This window comes from Tupaia chinensis, unplaced genomic scaffold (genome assembly GCF_000334495.1).
Source record: "Tupaia chinensis unplaced genomic scaffold, TupChi_1.0 Scaffold000423_1, whole genome shotgun sequence".
Taxonomy (NCBI): Eukaryota; Metazoa; Chordata; class Mammalia; order Scandentia; family Tupaiidae; genus Tupaia; species Tupaia belangeri.
Window position 1 is genome coordinate 6,398,663 of NW_006159928.1, and position 21,321 is coordinate 6,419,983.

At 40.3% G+C, this 21,321-nt stretch overlaps 2 protein-coding genes across 2 annotated transcripts in view; one reads left to right on the forward strand and one right to left on the reverse strand.

Annotated features, from left to right (window-relative positions):
- PLXNC1 (plexin C1) overlaps positions 1–13,037 on the forward strand; it is a gene marked incomplete at its 5' end in the record, with an annotated part of 177,452 nt that extends 164,415 nt beyond the window's left edge. Inside the window, 7 exons of the mRNA XM_006154842.1 lie at positions 2,720–2,751; positions 2,849–2,956; positions 4,166–4,329; positions 6,984–7,131; positions 9,957–10,097; positions 10,182–10,256; positions 11,407–13,037. Coding sequence (XP_006154904.1) covers positions 2,720–2,751; positions 2,849–2,956; positions 4,166–4,329; positions 6,984–7,131; positions 9,957–10,097; positions 10,182–10,256; positions 11,407–11,511 — 773 coding nt within the window. The remainder of the gene's footprint in view (positions 1–2,719; positions 2,752–2,848; positions 2,957–4,165; positions 4,330–6,983; positions 7,132–9,956; positions 10,098–10,181; positions 10,257–11,406) is intronic.
- A 1,551-nt stretch (positions 13,038–14,588) lies between these two features.
- The window catches only part of LOC114008966 (centrosomal protein of 83 kDa-like), a 37,095-nt gene continuing 30,362 nt past the window's right edge, over positions 14,589–21,321 (reverse strand). Inside the window, exons 7-9 of the mRNA XM_027774311.1 lie at positions 18,888–18,991; positions 16,457–16,646; positions 14,589–15,218 (exon numbers count right to left, since the gene is read on the reverse strand). Of these exons, the coding sequence (XP_027630112.1) occupies positions 15,114–15,218; positions 16,457–16,646; positions 18,888–18,991 (399 nt within the window). The 3' untranslated portion in view covers positions 14,589–15,113. The remainder of the gene's footprint in view (positions 15,219–16,456; positions 16,647–18,887; positions 18,992–21,321) is intronic.

The following is a 21,321-nucleotide window of genomic DNA, read 5'->3' on the forward strand; positions in this document are numbered from 1 at the left end:
GCAGGAAAGGGGCTGGCAGAGGAGCTCCCTGGGCACACTGAGAGGGAAGCTTGCAGACAGTCACGCAGCCCTGCGAGCGCTGAACAAACAAGATAATCCACTTAGAAAGTCCAAGTCTCCTTGTGATAGCATCTGCAAGATTCCCAGAAAGGGGAGAGAGACAAACCAAAGAGGCAGCTTTGGGTTATGGGAAAGTCAGCAGGCCAGTCTCTAAAGTCGCTGGGCCACTCCTTCATAGCCTTGGGGCAGGAAGACACTGTGATGGAGCCTTTAGGAAATCCTCAGGTCCTGTTCCAGGTTTGTCTTTAGAGAAATTAAACTCCAGGTAAGATCATCAAAATTCTCAGTCCTGGAAAGGTTGCAGGACTCTCAGCAGCAGGTTCTTCTCACACATATAGCCTAAGGGCTCCCCAGTTCTGGATTCAGTGCTAGAAGGAGCCTGGTGGGTCCTAACATTGGTCAGGGAAAGCAGGAAATGCCAGGCTCCTGATTACATAAACAGGGTAACTTGGTAGGCTGTCGGACACCCCTTTGTGGTCCCCCACCTTCCACTACTACACTGCGCTATAGTGAAGCCTGTGAAGGGCAGCTGTCAGAGTGGCGTAAGTGTGATGGTGTCCTTGCATGGTAAACAGTAGGAGAGTCATTTTTGTTGTTGTGTTTTTTGTTGTTTTTGTTTGGTTTGGTTTGGTTTGGGTTTTTTTTTTGGTTTTGGTTTTGGTTTTTTTTTTGGCTTTTGCACTTGCTAGAGACAGAAAGAGAGGGAAAAAAAGGAAAAGTGAAAAATCACTTTCACATCCCCAGAGGTGGTGGCCACAGTACAGTTCCTTCTCCTCCATTCTCCTCTTGGGATTTTGGGTACGCACGCACACGCGCTGGAGTGATTTTCAAGCTGCCAGGTTTGGAACTCAGACTATGGTTGGCCCTGTGGGAATCCAGGGCCATAATCACCATGCTCTAATGTTTTTAAGCTTCAAAGATTGGGCCATTTGAAAGGCTCGTTACCTGGAAATCAAATAGAACCTTAGGTTTGGATCTCCGGTTAGTCAGCACTCCTGCCTCCCTGTCCAATCCATCTGAGCCATCACTTGTTTTATGTTTATTCATTTCTTCCATAAGAGAAACAGAGTACTTCAACGGGAACATTAGATGCCAGTTCACCCCCAGCTTCTGCCAGCCCTGGGTCATGGGCATACACACACCCAGTGTACTGAAGGTCTCCAGACTCAGTCCCAAACCCTCCCATGTGGATCACAGCCTCACAGCTTACCGTTGTGCCACCATCCAGACCCTGAAGAGTCATCATTATGATGGCTGTCCTGCTGATACTCCTACCTGCTGCCCCTCTGTCAAAATGGTGGCCCTAGATTAACCCAGTCATTAGCCTTTCCCGATCCTACAGCCAGCCAGCCACAGGAGAGAGGCCCCTGACAGCACAGTTGGGGTCACTGTAGCTTCATGGTGTCCAGCTTGACCAGAGCCCTCAGCACAGCCCACTCTCCCTGGGTTTCTCTAGGCAGCCCCACTCTGTGTTCTCATGTCTACCTCTATCCTTAGAGCTCTGACCCACATAGCTCTCCTGACTAGCAGCAGATGACTTCACAGAGAAAACAGACATCAGAATTCCTCAACATTAAAGCCACCTAACTACTTGCTCTGGCATGTCCTCCTCCTACTTCCCCTGCCACCTGTGGGCTGTCCTTGTGCCCACCTTAGGCCAGTCTCTCTCTGTGCCTTGGATCCCACCATCCTTTCCAGCCCTCCGAGTTAACACCAATCTCTTCTCTCACACCTGGATTCACACTTGCCCTTCCCCTTGATTCCTTTTTGCCATTAGCATTTCAGGATGTTCTTGTATCTCTCTTCAAAACAAAACATGAAGTACCTTAATCCCACTCTTCCCTCTGTTTACCCACGTATTCTCTTTTTTTTTTTTTTTGGAGAGATTTTCTCTATAGGGCGCGTGCGCTCGCCAGACAGACAGAGACAGAGAGACAGAAAGCGAGAAATCCCCCCCAGGGGGATGGTCACGCCGCAATCCCTTCTCCTCCATTCTCCTCTCGGGATCTTGGGCACGCACGCACACGCGCCCGGTGTGAGTTTTAAGCCACCGGGTCCGGGACATGAACCGCGGTCGACTACGTGGGAGTCCAGCGACATAGCCATTACACCAACTGCTGGTTCCCTACCCACGTATTCTCTTTACAGCCAAGCATTTCATCAAGTCACTCTGTGTCACCTTCCACTTGCTCTGTGAGCTCCACCTCATTGTTCTTTTTTCAAATCCTAGTCTTCCATTTGCCTGCCTACCTAGCCATTCATTTAGCTTCAGCTCAAACATCTCTTCCTCAAAGAAACCCTCCAGACTGGATGTGGTCCCTTGTTAGATTCTTACTGTGCATAAAATTACTGTACAGCTTCTGGCCTGTATGAGGTGCCCCAGATGCATCTGTTTGAGACTTGCAGGGACAGGGAACCTGTGTCCCACCCCAGTCCCTAGCCCTTCCTATCTTCACACAGTTAAGACCCTAAGATGCAGCAGACTCAGCTATGAAGAGCTCAAGAAGAGCTCAAGTAACCTCTTCGGATTATAGGACAAATGGGGCTTTTTATAAGAAGGCCAACTAGCCCGTGGAGGTTTTTGTTTTTTGTTTTTCTTTTCTTTTCTTTTCTTTTTTTTTTTTTAATGGACTGCCTTTCTTTTCCTAAAAAAATTCAGATGTGGAATACTCGGACGACCACTGCCATTTGGTGAGTTGGGGCTTTCTTATGCTCACTGCTGAATCGCATGCTTTCTGTAGCATGAATGGTTTCCTCGGGTAACGCCTCTGGTCTGTCTTTCCTTAAGATTTTACCAGATTCGGAGGCATTCCAAGATGTGCAAGGAAAGAGACATCGAGGGAAGCACAAGTTCAAAGTAAAAGAAATGTATCTGACGAAGCTGCTGTCAACCAAGGTACGCTTCCTGTTCTGGGAACGCGTTTATGGCTACCTTGGGGGTGTCTGATGTGTTTGACTTAATTTCCACTGAAGTGTGAAAATGTTACAAATCCCTTGTGCCTTAGAGCAAAGCAAAATGAAAGTTTAAATTGTAAACACTTCATACCCCTTTCTTCTTCGTTTTTCCTTCTCTCTTTTATGAACTGGAGAGATAACGGCACTTTATACATTTCTACAGTAGCATCTTCAATTAGAGATTTAATATTGTTCCTAAGGCCTGCACCCACCATCTCGCTATTGTTATTTTTTAGGCTGACAGCATAATTATTCCTTTTTGTTTACTTGTTATTATAGATGAGCAATAAAACTCTTTCTTTGAATTGCAAATAAAATGGGGGGAGGAGGTCAGTGACTATAAACCCAGTAAATCTTACTGATTGTATTTTTCATTATGAAATTAAGAATTCAATTCACATATAAAAGTGTCAGATGTGAAAGCCAGTGGAATACCAAACTGGGAGCAAATTTTACTTTATCTAGCTTTTAGGGGAGATTAACAGAAGTCTGTGTTGATCCCCCCTCCCCCCGAAATGACTAGTAATATAAATGCCATTATCTACACCTGGCCCTAGTAACTTGATGGGCACGCTTCTTCAGATTATAGCAAAGAATCTGCTTAGAGCTTAGGAGATTTGTTTAATGGGTAGAGGACGGCCCAAGCCTCTTGATTTTCTCAGCTGTCCCACAGAGCTCAGCCTGTTTGGTTTTTGTAAAATACTCAAACGCTTTGGAAAGCACACAATAAAACCCTATGATGGAAATAGATGCAACAGAAAACATTCTGGAAACAGCAGCATCATTTGAGTTGTTCCAGGCTGATCATAACTACTAAAAGCCAAGTATCTGTGGCTTCTTGGTTTATGTGGACAGCCCTACAACTGCCATTTCAGCTGCTAGAGATTTCTAAGATATCCTCCCTGTTGACTGAACAGTGTTATCAGCAAGAAGCTTATGAGCCAAATCTAAACCTGGGCATGGATTTTCAGGACCTTTGTCCCACACTGTGAGTGTTGGCCTCGTCTGACAATTATACGTTTTTCTCTTTGGCTTGATTTTCTGTTTTGCACATCATTTTCTCTGAACTTGGACTTGCTTTGTCTGTTATGTTTTTGAAAGTACTTGTGTGGTTTTTGATCTCCCGCACCCGATGTTTTCTGTCTTTTAGGTGGCAATTCATTCTGTGCTTGAAAAACTTTTCAGAAGCATTTGGAGTTTACCCAATAGCAGAGCACCGTTTGCTATAAAATACTTTTTTGACTTTTTGGATGCCCAGGCAGAAAACAAAAAAATCACAGATCCTGATGTCGTGCATATTTGGAAAACAAACAGGTGGGAATGTAGGTGATTACTGGCTGTTTTCAAGAATCTGGGACAGAATATTAAGGGCAGAGATACTTACAGAAGGATTCCTTTATCACTCTATCCGAATCTGGGTTTGGTAAGCTCTTGCAGCAAAGTAGTTTCTCCACTGTTACTATTTTTAAACAACAAATGAAACCATTCCTATGCTGAGAATCCTATTCTTGAGGATAAAATTAACAAACTCTGTTATCTTTAATGTATGAAAAAGACTTTGTGTGGAATATTAAGTTTAACTTGACCAGCAAAAGATGAGAAAAGATGATGTGCATTTACCATATCATTTTTCTATTAGAAAAGACTTTCATTTGTCCCTAAAATAATCAATTACTTTGCAATTTCCAAGCTGAATATATTCTGATTCTGTATACAAATTTCTATTTTTTTCTCCAGTGCAGTGCTCTGATACCATAAGAATTAGCCAAAGGTTTGTGTTTTGTTTGGTTTTGTACTTTAACATTTTACCTTGGGCCAACATCTATAGCCCAGAGGTCAAGGGAGCTAGATCCCACATGATTGACTATGGTTCGAATCCCGGTCTCAGTGTCTTGAAAAACATACCAAGCTTATTTTTGTGCACCAAATCTTGATAGGATGGAGAAATGGAGGAGAAAGGATTGTGGCAAGACCACAACCTATTGAAGGGTGATTTCTCCCCCCCCTTTTTTTTTTCTCTCTAGTAAGCACATGTGCACTTTGGGGGGAAAAAAAAAAGACCTTAAGTATAGGCAAGGTATTCAGATTCATTCTAAATGTCTCCTTAGTTTAAAAACAAACAAACAAAAACCTCATTACTCTATTTCAAATATTCTGTGCATAAATTGAATAAGACTCAAGAGTTAAAATGTAGAACTTCTAAGTGCAAGCTCGAGGCCTCTCAAGCACTGGAGTCAGTCATACCATATTAAATAAGTTTTTGTTTTATTTCCTCCATGAGCAAGAGACAACCCCACACACACACAACATGGATGCTTTTTCTTTTTTTTTTTTTTTTTTGGGGTTTTTTTTTTTTTTTTTTTTTTGCTATAGGGCACGTGGTGAGATTAGACAGACAGAAACAGACAGAGAGATAGAAAGTGAGAAATCCCCCCCCAGGGGGGATTGCCAAGCCTCCATTCTCCTCTCAGGAACTTGGGCACACACGCACACGCACCCGGCATGAGTTGAAGCCACTGGGTCTGGGACTCGAACCATGGTCGACTACGTGGGAGTCCAGCGACATCGCCATTACGCTAACTGCTGGTCCTATGGATGCTTTTTCTTAATGCTGGGATCCATCTTCCAGCCTCAGCCAGCCCCGGATCATAGGCAAATGTGTGCCTGGTGTCCTCAGGGAGGTCTCCAGACTTGAACTGGGAACCTTCCCAAGCAGGCTTGCCTTACTAAATGTCGCATTTTACTATTGTGCCATGACTGGTCCCTTGAATATTAAAAGCTGAAGTTCTAGAGCTCTAGGACTGATCTCCATTTTAATCCAGATCTACACCAGCTTTCTACTCTGGCGTACTCTCTTCCTGTGCTCTAGTCTCATATCCTCAGACCTGCTCCTCCCATACCAAGCTTGGGGGCTGCGGGTCCCCAAGAAGACTGCAGCATCTGAGCAGGGCAGCAGCCAGGACAGTAGAGCTGTGGAGAGACCTAGCAGCATGTGGTGGAGGTACTGAGAGGGCCAGAGTTGAAGAGGAGATAGCAGAAGGACTCTGAATGATGCCCAAGTCCATATTCAAATATTGTTTTGGGTATCTACTATGTGCCAAGCACTGTTAGACGCTGAAGACATCATAATGAACAAAGAGGGAAAAATCCGCATCCTCAAAGAGCAGCTTGTGTTCTAAGACGTGGGGACAATTTGTACAAGACATAAATTGTGGTATATTAGAAATGCAGTGGAAGAAGTGGGAAAGTTGGGAGTGTTAGGGCAGGGTGGGCAGAGAAGGTCTCAGGAAGATGATGACATTGAGCCAAGACTTTAAAGAGGAGAGAGCAGAAACCATGAGATGATAGAGGGCGAGGGTTTGAAGACAGACATGTGCAAAAGTCCTGAGGTGTGAGCTTGCCTGGCAAGAGTGAAGAACACTGAGGAGGCCAGTTGAGTGGGAATGAATCAAGAATAGCCAGGGAGGGAGGCCAGGGCCAGGTCACGCAGGGGTGTTGTCTGCAGGGAGGAGAGCTGCAGAGGGTTCAAGCAGGGGAGAGACAAGATCTGACCTTGTTAAGAGGAGTGAGAATAAACTCAGGAGCTAGGGGCAGTCACCCAGGTGAGAGATGGTGGTGTTAGACTTGGGTGTCACACTTGAGAGGGAGTGGGAAGAGCTCAGCTGCTGGAGGGCTAAGATGCTCTCAGTGGTAGCCATCCCCTCAGATAATCAAGAACTATCTGGATAAAATTCTTGGTCTATCCACAGCCACTTTCAAACTTCTCTAGCCACCTTCCAGTGTTCTGCAGTTTAACCCTTTCTTGGTCTGAGCGATACTGCCTTCTGTTGCTTGGTACGTTTGGCTAAGCAGATTCGTGTACTTGAATACAGGGACAAAAACACCTGTTTGCAAACTGTGATTAAACAGACCATTGGCCTCCTATGAATGGCCCCTATTTAAAAAGAGATTATTCTTCCGTTGAACAGCCTTCCTCTTCGCTTCTGGGTAAACATCCTGAAGAACCCTCAGTTTGTCTTTGACATTAAGAAGACCCCACACATAGATGGCTGTCTGTCAGTGATTGCCCAGGCGTTCATGGATGCTTTTTCTCTCACAGAGCAGCAATTAGGGAAGGTAAGGCTTCGGTATTTCTTGTCCATTCTCCCATGAGGCTGAAGCATTCCACCTTTCTTGTAATGCTCAAATAATAAACAACTGTTCTAAACAACACCAGCTAGAAAGAGTCCGTTGGTTACTGTAAATTTGTTTTTAAAACCTCATTTTTATTTTAATCTAATTTTTCAAAAGTGAAAACTGAAATAATTACCCCATCCTATTGTAGGATTTTCCTATGAAAAACTCTACCACAAAGTAGACATTTCCTAGAAGACCATTCTACAGACTCTGTTGAACTATTAACCCAAAGTATGAACCTACTGAATTTTCCTCAGCTAATTCCATCTGAACATACACATAGACTTAAGTCTATTTGAATATGACAAATTACTTATGGGGAAAAAAGACTTGCCTGAGATTTCTAACAAGACCAGTTTATCTGTTTATGATCAAAGCATGAATATTGCTTTCTTACAGTTTTCATTGCTAATCAAAAGCCCCAAGAGAGCAAACAATAAAAATACAGAGCCAACTTTGAAAGCAATGCTTTGGTCTCACTCGAGGAGTCCAAAATACATTCACCTGAGCAATGTCTATACCCAGGGGATCTCCAAACATCTTTGAACACTAAGCAGTGACTGTTTACAGCAGGATTTTAAGAGTACTTGGAATGAACAGAGTGTTGTTGCACAAGTGCCTCAGATTCCTACTCCTCATCTAACCTCTGGCACCACTATTCCTGCAAAACGAACCTGTTTTACTTCTTGGGTTCCCTAGCATTACATAGTTTTGAGAGAGAGACTTTTCAGCATTATCTTTGACCTCTTTGCCTTCTCCCTTTCTTTCTTGTAGCCATATTCCCAGTTAGCTGGGTACCACTCAATTCCTTTTTCCCTACTGGCGTAATATATATATATATATATAACAGTGAGAAGTCACTCCCCTCCAGGGCGGGGGGGAAGGCCATGCCACAGTCTCTTTTCCTCCATTCTCATTTTAGGACTCTGGGCACATATGCACATGCACCTGGTATGACTTTCAAACTGCTGGGTCTGAGACTTGAACTGCAGTTAGCCATGTGAGAGTCCAGAGGCTTAACCACCATGCCACCTGCTAGTTCCAGTAACTGCCTCTTAATCAGCACCCCTGCTGTCCACCTATCCCTTAACCGTTTCATTTTCATTCTCTTGGGTTTTCTTTCCGAAACAAAAATCCATTCTCACAGTGTCCGACTTACAGACAGCCAATACTTGCCCTAACCTACCAGCTAAGATCTTCACAGTGCCATGTGGCACTTCCCGAGTGGCTTCAGCCCTTTTTACTGGCCTCATCAGTCCCTCGCACACTCCACACACCCTGCAGTCTGCAGCTCTTACCTTTCCCAGACACACCACGAACCACATTTTCATATCCCTTAGCTTCTCTCTGTCCTGACTCACAGCCCTTGTTCATTCATTCACAAATAGTTTGCTCATTTAACAAATATGATTTCCAAATGTGTACTAGAAACTGTGAGACTCATATCAGTCTAAATATACTTACTTTGCAAATTTCCCCCAGATGTATTTTCTACAGCACTTTCTCCATTTGACTAATAAAGTTCATCTTACTGCAGCACACTGAATGACATTTACATGTTAATTTGTGGCAAAAAGAGCTGTTTACGGATTCCTTGCCATGTTCTTGGTGTATTTCAATTAATCCTCACAAGTACCACAGAAGTTAGTTACTGTAACCCTTATTTTATCGACAAGGAATCTGATGCTCGGAGAGGTTATAAGTCTTTCTTGAGATCACGCAAAGTAGAATTAAGGATCTCTGATTTGTCCAGCTCTGCAATCCTTTTCTTTATGCTCTGCTACTAATTACTGCTATCAGAGTAAGCACTATGTACATTCGTCTTTCCAAACCAGACTGTGAGCTTCTTTAGGGCAAGTACTGGTCTTCATCTTCGTACACCCACTGCGCAGTGCCTGGCTGTTCACTGAATGAATGATGGAGCACATGATTCCTGGGTTCTCATTCGTTTTGAGAAATGAGAAAAATCGCAGTAATATCTCAGTCTAGGCATCCTATAGAATGGTTCATCGAACCACTGGTTCATCCTCATGGCCTCTAAAATGTACGGGGCCATTAGTCTTATTAACTTATCTTCCCTGAGTAGACTTTTTAAACATTTTGTGAAAAATAGTGACTTCGTAAAGTAAAACCTTCGTTTGACTTTTAAAATATTATCACTATTACAATTACACAAAACCATGCAAACTGCCAGAGAACCTGTGCAAAATCAAACATCAGAGCCACCAATACTAATGACCACATCCTTCTCTGAGGAAACTGCAAGATCTTTATAATGTAATGAAATAAAAGGAACAAGCTGGAAAATCTGCCACCGCCAATTACTTACCAGTTTCATGGTTATATAAAGGGCTCAATCAGACCTACAATCAAGTCTTTTATAAATGCCAAAATTCACTGGTGGGTGAGGATGAGAGCAAATGTTTTAATTCAGGCTTTTTTACAACCATTAGTAATGAACTATGATTGAAATAAGTTCCATTGTTAACAGTAACTCAAAATCATGCAAAAATAATAATTTTAGTTCTTTTATGAGAGGAAGGCAGAATATATTAGCATTTAATTCGCCTGAAAATAACAGTGACTCACCAGAACTATCTAGATGGTAGTCAGTCATTCAGTGAACAACTTATTAAGGCCTATTGCATGAAGACTTGTTGGCGGGAGGTAAGATGGTGGTGGTGGTTCATTGTTATGCAATGGTGGCACTGTTATAAATTCCCTATGAGTTTTCACCCTTTTGGCCATGGTTGCTTTTTTTGCAGGAAGCACCAACTAATAAACTTCTCTATGCCAAGGATATTCCAACTTACAAAGAGGAAGTAAAATCTTATTATAAAGCAATCAGGGATTTGCCTCCATTGTCATCTTCAGAAATGGAAGAATTCTTAACTCAGGAATCTAAGGTATTATTAGAAGGCAAAATAAGCTTATTTTGGTTACTTTTTAGAAAAGACTTTTCAGAATCTCTCAACAAGTCTTTCTTTTAGAAACATGAAAATGAATTTAATGAAGAAGTGGCCTTGACAGAAATCTACAAGTACATCGTAAAATATTTTGATGAGGTAAGATTTTATGTCACATCCCTTTTTAAACCTGAGTCAGTCACAAGGATTTGGCTATAGCATTAAGTAGATCTCAGGACAGCTCTGGCATCCCAAATGGCCAGAAAGGGAGGCCAGGAAGCCTGTCGGAGATGGGGGATCCTGGCACCAAGCCAGACCCTGCACACGGCTGCCCCTCCTGTAGTTGTATCATGCTGCCCACCCTGGGACTGTCCTGAATTTACATTGGAGTTCATGGGGCCTACAGCCACACTGACTCAAGGTAACTCTGAAGAGTAGTGGTGGCCTACTGAAACGGGACCAGCTTATGCCTGATGTAATCTGCTAAAAACGAAAGCTAAGCTTGTTAAATCGCCTAGATTCTATACTCAAGAGTTATATGAAATGATGACATATTTCTAACTTAAGCAACTATTTCAATAAGCCATTCTCCTTTATGATTAATTCTCCTTAATCTGGATTTTTTTCTTTGGGAATTCACACAGACACATTCATCAGATGCGTTGTTTCCAAATATATGTTAATTCCCCCTTCCCTGATTCCCCCCCACTCAGTCATGCTGGGACAGGCTATCCATGTCAATGGTGAGAATAGCTCACCAATTCCATTTGCTACTTGAAGATCAAGTGAAGCGCTAAGGTAGGGTAGAGGCAATGAGTTCCTTAAACATGATAAGCATCCCTCTTTCCAGGGGTCAGGGGTGAGAAGGGAAGCACTGGGGAGGGGAAGGGCGAGGAGGGAGCCACATTGCCCAGGATGGGAGGGGAGGGAAGTATTCCTCTCTAACTAGGATGCCCCTGCCTGCTGCATTTAAGGAGAAATACTTGCCTGCATGCTGGCTGCCAGGAATGCTTGCTGTGCTTGGAATGGCTGTGACATAATGCATAAAGCAGGGCCTTGGAAGTCTGGCCCCATATTTGTAAGCAAATAGTTGGTATTTCTTGGGAGCCTCTATTTTAAGCCAAAGTGTTGTTGATCCTGTGATAATGACTTAGCAAAACAACTTGCAAAGTGAGTATGTAAATGATCGAAGAAAATGTTGGCATCTGTTTCATACAGATTTTACCACTCACAGCATCAGGAATGCAAAAAAACAGAATTATAATGCTAAAACCACAATATCTAAAATAACTGTTCTAATTGTCAACAGATTCTAAATAAACTAGAAAGAGAACGAGGGCTGGAAGAAGCTCAGAAACAACTCTTGCATGTAAAGGTCTTATTTGATGAAAAGAAGAAATGCAAGTGGATGTAAGCACTCGGGGGCCTGGCTTAACCTGGTAACGTTCTTCAGACGACTTGGGAGCAAAATAGCTACTTGAGCTACACTGTCGTTAGTTTTTAAGTTTGCACATAGGTTCCACTTTGAGCACTGTCTTTTCGAGAGACCAGGGCACATGCACAGCTTTAGAAAGCATACCAACCATGGTGCCTGTGTGTATACTGTGGGAACCCTTCTGTAAATAAAGCTGAAGTGGTTGTTGCAAACAGCCTCGTTTACAGAGAAGACAGGGCCAGTAAGCAAGTGTCAGTATTGTAATTACAGTCTCCACTTAAGCACAATGATATAAGTGGTTTTGTTCAAAAAAACTACAGCTATGTAGCACTTGTGACTACACTGCACCTCTGCAGAAAAGGAGTACTGCCAATGCTCAGAACAAAAATGTGAAATGAGTCATTTGGAAACAGGTGGGGGTGTTAGGGCAACCTCGAGGATTTGCAGCATTGAAACTTTCCCCAGTAGTTCTTGGAAAAGCTGACCACAGAATTTGGTAGTGTGTACACTTAGCATTCGTGAGTGTGTGTGTGTGTTTAAACCAAAAACTAACAGTGTTGCAACATTGTTGAAAGGGCTCGTGTTTTTCAGTGGTCACCAACTGCACTCCACCTAACTCACCTCCATCTCACCAAGGAGCTCTAAAGCAAGGAGAGTGAGTGGGGCTTTATTTGAAGGTAACAACCTTTTATCCAGATGTTTTGTCCTAATGTATGTTCCCTTTATTTCCATTTATTTTTTCATACTGAATGTATTTGATAGTGGGTGTGTTGGGTATTGTAAAAAAAAAAAAAATCATTTATCTCAATTTCAAAACATTTGATCAGAACTATCTGTGGAAGCATAATTCACTCCCTCAATCCTACATTTCTATACTAGTGTCTCCTTGCTTTAGACTTCTGGTGAATCCTGTGGTTATAAATACTTGTGTGTGATTTAAAAAAAAAGGAGATACATTTTACATTTCATCAAATTGCTGTTCACACTGGAGTATTATATATAAATATATATATTTGAGGCCCAAGGCCTGAAAAACATTAGTATACAACTTGGTATCTTAGTCTTACTATGTACTTTTTGAAAGTATTCCTCATGGGAGAAAGAATTTAAAATACCCATTTTATTCATGCCTTTCTTTTTAAAGAATTCCCTATCCAGTTATACTGTAGTCTTTTTATTAGTAATTTTTTATTCCTGAATTTTTGCTGCTCATGACCAATTTTAATACCACTGTGTTTTCCTTCTATTAAACCAGAAGTAACAAATGAAATTGGCAATTCTCTCAAGCTTTTCTGGTGGCAGGCACCTTTTACCCTTGGTGCTCCAAATCCCTTTTCTATGAAAGAAACTGTTCAGGTAGCAAATAAAACACTGACCACATACCCCTTAAAATCATCTGTCAACACTGTATGAAACATCAGGATTTAACCATGAATTCGTCTAGGACGAGCACAGTTCTTTTTTGCTCCTTAAGCAAGAGAGGTGAAACCTCAACAAACCAGTCAGAAAAAATAAGCAGTTACTGCCCTGATAGGCACTTTCCCAATCCTGTCACTTTTGACCACTGTCTGTCCGGTGGACACACCTCAAAAATACTACCAAATAGGTTACTTACAAGTATAAAGGTGAGAGGTCTGGTCCCCATGTAAGGCTGCTAGAATCTCCAAGAAGGTGGAGGAGTTCATAAGAGAACAGCAGAGGACAGTTGAGAGCCAAGGGTAGGAGAGTTGCCCAAAAGACTTCCCCTTCTTTAGGGTACAGAAAATTCCAAGGATCAGCTACAGCTTTATCTAAGTATTTACTAAATGCTACATGAGGGTGTCCCTGTCCAGCTCTCTAGCACACGAGTCCCGTGTGGAGAGTTACCTCCTCTACCAGGGACTGTGCTGTTGGGAACTTTGGGCAAGTCACTTACCTCTTTGTGCCTCGATTTCTGTATATTTCTAACCTACCTCACTGAGGTGGTGTGAAGATTCACTAATGTATGTAGCGTGTTTGTCAATCCTCCAGTGAAAAGCACTCTCTAGATCACATTTTGGATCACATTAGCCAAATGCAGTAAATGGCCAAATTAGATGTGTGCTGAAGACAATCAGTCACTGGGTCTATATTAAACAGCAACCAGAGAAACAAATGGCAAACGATTTCTATTTTCAAGTTTCTTTGCATATTTTTTTGGTGCAAAACAATTCATTTATAAACTTTTTTTTTAACACTAGTGTCTACAGCAGCATTTAAAAATTAATTCTGTTATCTTTTCCGTATTAGGATTTAAAAGTCTATTTCTTATTGTATACCTGATTGAAGCTGTTCTTGGAGATGAATGTTTTAAATGTCTATATCCAAAAATAAACATTTTGATGTAACTGTGGTCTTTTTTTTTTTTCTTTTTTTAATTTTCTGGTTGTAATAGAGTTTTTATTCTAAGTAGCTCCATGGAAATTAATTATTTTTCAGGAATGAGGTGTCACTGCATCCTCTGTGTGAATAAACAGTTGTATTACATAGTAAGTAAACCTAGTTCCTTGCTAAATGATGCGACGCACAGGCCTGGTCTCCACTATCAACTTGGACTTTGACAGTGAAGAGTACTAGATAATAACATTCCACTTAATTTGGCAAACTTGAGCTCTGCCTTATTGACAGGAAGTTATTCCAATGGAATTCCTCTAAAGATTTATCTAAAAAAGCTTCCAAAGGATACAGCAGTGAAAATAAGTAAATGATGGCATACATAGGAACACACAGAAATAAGACATTTATGGTTATTTGGTAGATCCAAACCAGCAAGAGTCAAAGTTAAACACCAAACAATACTTCTAGAAGGACTTTGGTAGATTCTAGTTTTACAATCAATGGCCCACTTTTAAATATAGCCACAGGATTTAATTATTTGTACTTCATTATTTTCTATTAATTCTAATTCAACAAAGACAAAATAATCGAGATTTTCTGCACTCTAAATATATATTGTATGGGCAAAGTGAAATTCAGCACAAGACAATATAGTTAGATAGAAAAATATTTATTAAGTTCTTTAATAAATTATGTGCATACAACTTTTATAAAAGGTAGCCTTTTGTGAATATATATATATTTAGATACCTTTATTTTTTTTTATGCTTTTAAATTGTCATTTTTCAAAAACTAGAGGCTTGTAAGTCTTGTATGTGGTAAACCAGAAGATATTTACTGACCCTGTTGTTGCCAAGCACCTCAAAGATGAGGGAGAGGAATTCAAGATGGCATATTCAGGCAAAATGCCAAATTCAACAAAGTAAAATGAATAAATATTTAAAAACTTGAGCCCCTAATTCCTTTTATTTACTCTTACATTTTCAAAGAGGTGTCAATATTCTAAATATCTCTGAAAGTGTTTCCTTTAATGCATCACTTGTCATTAGTATAATCCTAAAATCCTGATACTCATGCAATATAGCATTTGCTGGTACCTTTTCTTGAGGCACATTCAAGTATTTTGGCAAAGAGTAATAAAAGATCTACATGCCACATATGTGAGTACTTAAGCTTTACTGAGTCACTGACTTCACCCTTTTTGATCTGTCTTTTCTCCACGATTATCATTCCGCAGGAGATCCAAGTTCCTCTAGTTGTTTCTTTTGTGTTGTTTCTAGTTCTTCTAGTCTTTTGCGAAGTAGAGAAAGTTCCCTTTGATGCTGTTCCTCCTTAAAAAGACATGGAGAAAACATAGCAAAAGAAACTGTTAGGAAAACTAGTAGAAAAAGAAGAGGCCTCTAGCTGTCTCTTTTATACAGGACTGTGGCACCCGGCAAGGAAATGATTACCATTTTAGGGTCCAGACACAGCAGCATGGGCAAAACTTACTGCCTGGTCCTTGCTTCTCTTCTGCCTCTAGCCTTAGGCAAAACCCACAGTCTGTTCATTTCTAGGTATAAAATTTGCTAAGTATAAATCCACTAGTGAATTAGAAAATATTAATGTAGGGACCAAATATCCTTATATGGTAACTTCTGAATAAGACTGGGGTTTTAATAGCAGTTTATTATAAACAGAGCACTTAAGTCTGGAGATTCAATTTGCTGCCTAAAATCATCTATGCTTACAATATTATAAGATTATTTATCAATAGTTCATCTTCTGAAAATCATCCAATTAGATTCCTTCTCAGGGGCTTGATAAAGTAGAAAAAGCCCATGTTTTGGAATCAGGTAGATTTAGGTCTAAAATTTAACTGTCATTTACTAGCTGTGACGTGAGGCAAGTCACCCACCTTTCCGAACCAGTTTTCTTATCTATGAACTGGGAATACTAATGCCTGCTCTCAAAGCATTTTTCATTAGTAAATGCTCTATAGCAATTAGTAGTATATGAGTAAGCTACAATGTTATTCAAAGACTCATTAGTCAACTTCTTCTTTTCTATTACATAATAGGAGATTTTACTCCCAGCACCATCACTAATGGATAGAACAAATACAAATCTACTTTATTTCTCAGCAAATTTCTATGGTAAATGAAAGGGATAAAATTAAAACTGTCCTTATATGGTTATGCCTTTTTTTTTTTTTGGAGAGGTTTTTGCTATAGGACGCGTGTGCTCACCAGAAAGACAGAGAGAGACAGAGAGACAGAAAGCGAAAAACCACTCCCCAGGGGGGATGGCCATGCCATAATCTCTTCTCCATTCTCCTCTTGGGATCTTGGGCACGCACGCACACGTGCCCGATGTGAGTTTATGCCACCAGGTCCAAGACTCAAACCATGGTCAACTACCTGGGAGTCCAGTGACATAGCCATTACACCATCTACTGGTCCCAAATGGTTATGCCATTTTCGTGACTAATTCTGAACACTGATCACATTTACAGCTGGAGTTTTAGGTCTATATTTAAAACTTACAGTAATGTCTGATTAGCCCTTTTCCCTAAAATAAATGTTCATACCTGCATATGTGGAGGAAAAGACAGTTCTATGCCTGGAACCATAGCTGATGATGGAAAGCTCACAGGATTGAGGGATGCAGTTGGAGGTACATTAGGAACTAAAATCAGACTTCGAAATTCATTATGTCTTCTCTGTATATCCTTTAGTCTTTTCTGAAGTCTTGTATATTCTTCAAATGGAACATTTTGTCTTAAAAAGAAAAAAAAGTGTTTCTCCTCGTTAATAGTTAAACCCTACTAAAGTACAGTATGGACCACAGGATGTAATTTTAAATAAGAAGAGAATGATTTCTAAATTATAAGATCTACATTTAATATCAAGGTAAACAACCTGTTTACCAAGATAGATAGAAAGAACTATGACATTACATCTTAATCAAATGTGATTATTATTAGCATTGCAGGCTACTAACTCATTTGCCAATTAATCGAAAATTTAAAAATCTTGTGATACTTTTACTTTCATTCCCATCTTCTCCTAGCCATGAATCCTGAAACTAAAAGAAGACTCTAAACCAAAAGAATGCCTTATCTTAAAAAAGGAATCAAATAAAACTAGTGAAAATCCTGGGTTGAACCTTATGAAACTGCCATTCTAGGTGAAACATGATCAAACAGAATTTCGTATAGTTCAATTTTTAAAATATAGGTGTGATATTGTTATATAATAAACATATGTTTGGCTCTGCCCTGGGTTCCTGGCACATAGTTTCTAAATACTTTGGCATCTCCAGAGTGATGAATGTCTTTTGTATGGTAATAAGATGATTGGTAGCTAGGGGCTTCAGCCTCCCTACACTTCAGCTGATTACCTGTGGCCAATGATATAATCAATCATGCCTATGTGATGAAACCTTCATAAAAACCTAAAGGAAGAACTTGGGAAGTTTCCAGGTTATTGAAGACATGGAGTGCCCAGAGGATGGCATGCCTACAAAAGGCATTAAGGTTCCATGCCTCTTCCTATATACTTTTCCCTATGTGTCACCTCCATATGTATCCATTGTAATATTCCTTATAATAAGCAGGTAAACACAAGTTACTATTTCTGTGAGTTGCTCTAGCAAATATACTTGAATTGGAGGAGGGGTTTGTAAGAACCCCAATTTATAGTCAGTTGGTCAAAAGCACAGATTCAAACCTGGGGCTTGTAAGTGATATCTCAAGTAGGGGGCAATCTTGTAGAGTTGAACCCTTACCCTGTGGAATCTGATGCTATCCAAGAAGATAGGGTCAGTACTGAATCATAGGACACCCAGTTGGTAGCCACTGGAGTACTGATAGCTTAGTGTATGGGAAAGACCCTACACATCTGATGTCAGAAGAGCAGGAAAAACACTTTGGTTTTCCTCATCTCGTATAGTAGGTCATCACATAGATGAGGTTTTCTCAACTTTAGGAAAATGGCATGGGGAAACAAGCTAATTTTGCAAGCCTTCACAGCAGAATCCTTCGAGACATGACCTTCCTGACCATCCATCATACCAGCAATCAAATATAGTTGTAAAACCACTCAAACTTCTAGATGATCTGCACCACAGCGTCTCAATTTTGAACTGATAATATTTCAATATTAATATTGGGTTGTCATACAAGTAATAACATTTTTCTACATTTTTCTATGCAAAAATGTGTCATGGCTTTTCCAACAACCCAACAGTTATGAAAGAAGTAGTAAGCAGAATTTTGTTTTAGAATGTCTTGTGGCTTCCCGTAACTCCACAGTCTAGAAACCTCTTGAGTGTTTTTTTAAAAAAATTGTTGACAATGTGGTAATAATTCCACTCAATAATACCAGTTCATATCACAAAACATCACTTTATAACATTATAGGCAATTTCTGTTTTAGAAAAATCTAATACTTAAATAGCTGAAGCGCTCAATACTATACCACTAAGTAGCTGAATTCAAAAAAAAAATTTATTAACTTGAATCAAATAGGTCACACACCAACTTAATATGGTAAATCTCTTTGTGAAATATACAAATGATATAGATTATTAGCTATGCCTGGATGTGACTGCAAAACCAGCAGCTATAGCCCCCTAATATTGTTCCATACCTGGAAACCAAACACAATTTTCAGAACTGTGCAGGAACTACAATGGTTTTGTTGTATCAGCAGCAAGAGCTTACCACTCTCACGCCACTCCTGGCTATTAGACCTTTGGTTATGTCCCCAAAGTCAGTGACCTTTTCTGTCAGCCCTAACCCTAACACAAACATCTGGCACGTGACAGAGACCTTTGGATTTCAAGAAATATTCAGTTAGAAAAAAAAAAATAAAGGATGGTGCATTAGGGGTTAACAAATAGTTCTAGAACTCTTTAAAATGTATATTTTAAAAGGAAACACACTACGTGATATTCAAAGTAAAGTTCTATGACATAAAAATAATCACATAGGGCATATATATATACAAACATATTACCTATTTAACACCTGATTTTCTGTTTCCAATTCTTCTTTCTTTGCCTCTAAGACTTCTACCTTCTCCTGTAGTCTCTTCAATTTGTTTTCATAAAGAGATTTTCTCTAGAAAAAGAAAAACCATTTGAGTAAGTATTGTCTTAGCCTATTTTTGTGTTCCTAACAGAAAGACCTGAGACTGGGTGGTTTATAAAGAAATAGGAATTTAATGGAGAAAGGATAGTGGCAGGACCATCCCCTCTGGAAGGTGATTTTTTGCCTCTGTCTCTTTGTTTCTCTCTGTCCATCCAGCAAGCACACGTGCACTATAGCAAATATCTCTCGCTCAAAAAAACAAACAACAAAAAAAAGAGTCTATTATCTCAGAATTCTGGTGGGTGGAAAGTCTGAGGTACAGCCCTAGCATCAGGCCAGGCTACAACATAGCCAATAGAAGCACAGAGAATGGCAGGTTGTGCAAAGAGAGTATGGCCTCCTGACAACTCTATAACAACCAGCTCTTGTGAGAACTAACCCCTTCTCATGAAAACTAGAAGTTGCTGGGTCTGAGATATATGATTAATCACATGATTAATCTATTCATAAGACTGTTGCCACCATGATCAATCACCGTGACCCCCCTCCCACTCCCTAGACCTCACTACCACTCATTGTCAAAATTTCAAACATGAAACTTTGCGGGACAAACTGTGATCCAAATCAAAACATTCTACCCCAAAGGTTCATGTTTTTCTTACATATAAAATACAATCATCCCATTCTAGTAGTCCCCAAAGTCCTAATTTGTTCCAGCATCAACTCAAAAGTCCAAAGTCTCATTTGAAACTGACGGCAAATTCCTAGCTAGCAGTCTCTGAAGTCAACACAAATTACGTACTCCCAAAATAAAATTGCAGAGCAGGCACAGAATAGAAATTTCCATTCCAACAGAAGAAAAGAGTAACAGGCCTCTGCAAGTCCAAAATCCATGTGGACAGACATTAGCTCCTGGTACTACATGTGCCATCTTCTGGATACACTGAGGGGCTTGGGCCCCCAAAACAGGAGTCTCCTGTCTGCAGATGCTGCACACTGATAACTACACAGTTCTGAGGTCTTAGGGAAGTCCCACCTCTGAAGCTCCATTAGGCATTGCCCTCTTAGAGGGTACTTTCTGCTCAGATATTGCATTTCCATTTGGCTTGATTTACTGGAAGTTTCCTGCGGTCACACTGCCTCTGTGACAGATCTCTGCCTAAATGACCCGTGCTTTTCAATGCTGTCTCTGAAATCTAGGAAGAGGCTACACCACCACCACACAACAGTGTATTCTGCACTCCTGGAGAATTAGTATCACATGTAGCCCCACTTGGATGCAATGACTCCACTGCCAGTACCAAGGCCTACAGCCTTTGCTGTCTGGATTGGCAGCCACACTGAAGGCTACTTGAGTCATGGCTAGAGCAAGTGGGCCCTGTAATGGAATACAGGGAATTACAGGCTATGCAAGGCAGGATGCATGCCACGGACCAGTTCCTGGAGATTATTTTTGTGCTCTCAGACCTCTGAGCTTCTGATGGATGGGGCAGTCCTGAAGAATTCTAAGCTACCATAGGGACATTTCTCCCACTGGCCTGTTTATTAGTACTTTTATCTCTTCTACAAGCACAGATCTCTTTAGAAACCAGTCTCTCAGCTACATTTCTTCTGTTAAACATGCTTTTTCATTCTTTGCCACACTGCCAGGCTGCAAATTTTCCAAATTTTTCCTCTTTTCATTATAAGTTCTAACTTTAAGTTATTCTGTTGCTTTCACATTTCAGTAAATGCAGTTAACAATAACCATACAGTTTCTTCTCTTTTCTTTTTTTATATTTAATCATGTACATCTTTACAGTGTACAATATTTCTTTTTCCAGTACAATTAACATGTATATCAGTCAAGATATATATTACTTATCCACTTCATCATCATCAAATAGCTTTTCATTTTTTTAGATTATTATTTGTTCCCATTATTTTTTTAAATATTCAACCAAATATATATCATTTGGCCTGTAAAAAGAATTTACCCAACATGACTTACTTCTCAGACCAGTCCAGTTGAGAATACTATACATGTTATCAACAGGTAATAAATCATTTCTATTTCCCACAAATGTCATGCCTCTCCATTCTCGTGCTATCCTTCTCTATACTCTTCCCTACTCCCCCCCCTTTCCACTCTGTCTTCAGCATCCACAACTATTTTCACTACTTATGTCTTCCAATATTTCAGTATCTACCACAGAATGAGAATAGTCAGTATATATTAAGTGGATACACACAATTATCTTTCTTTCATAACCTGGTTTGCTTCACTCAGCAATAAATCTTCCATATTCGACCACTTCCTATCAAATGGCAGGATCTTGTTTTTTTTTTTTTTTTTTTTTTTTTTGGGGTTTTGCCTTTAA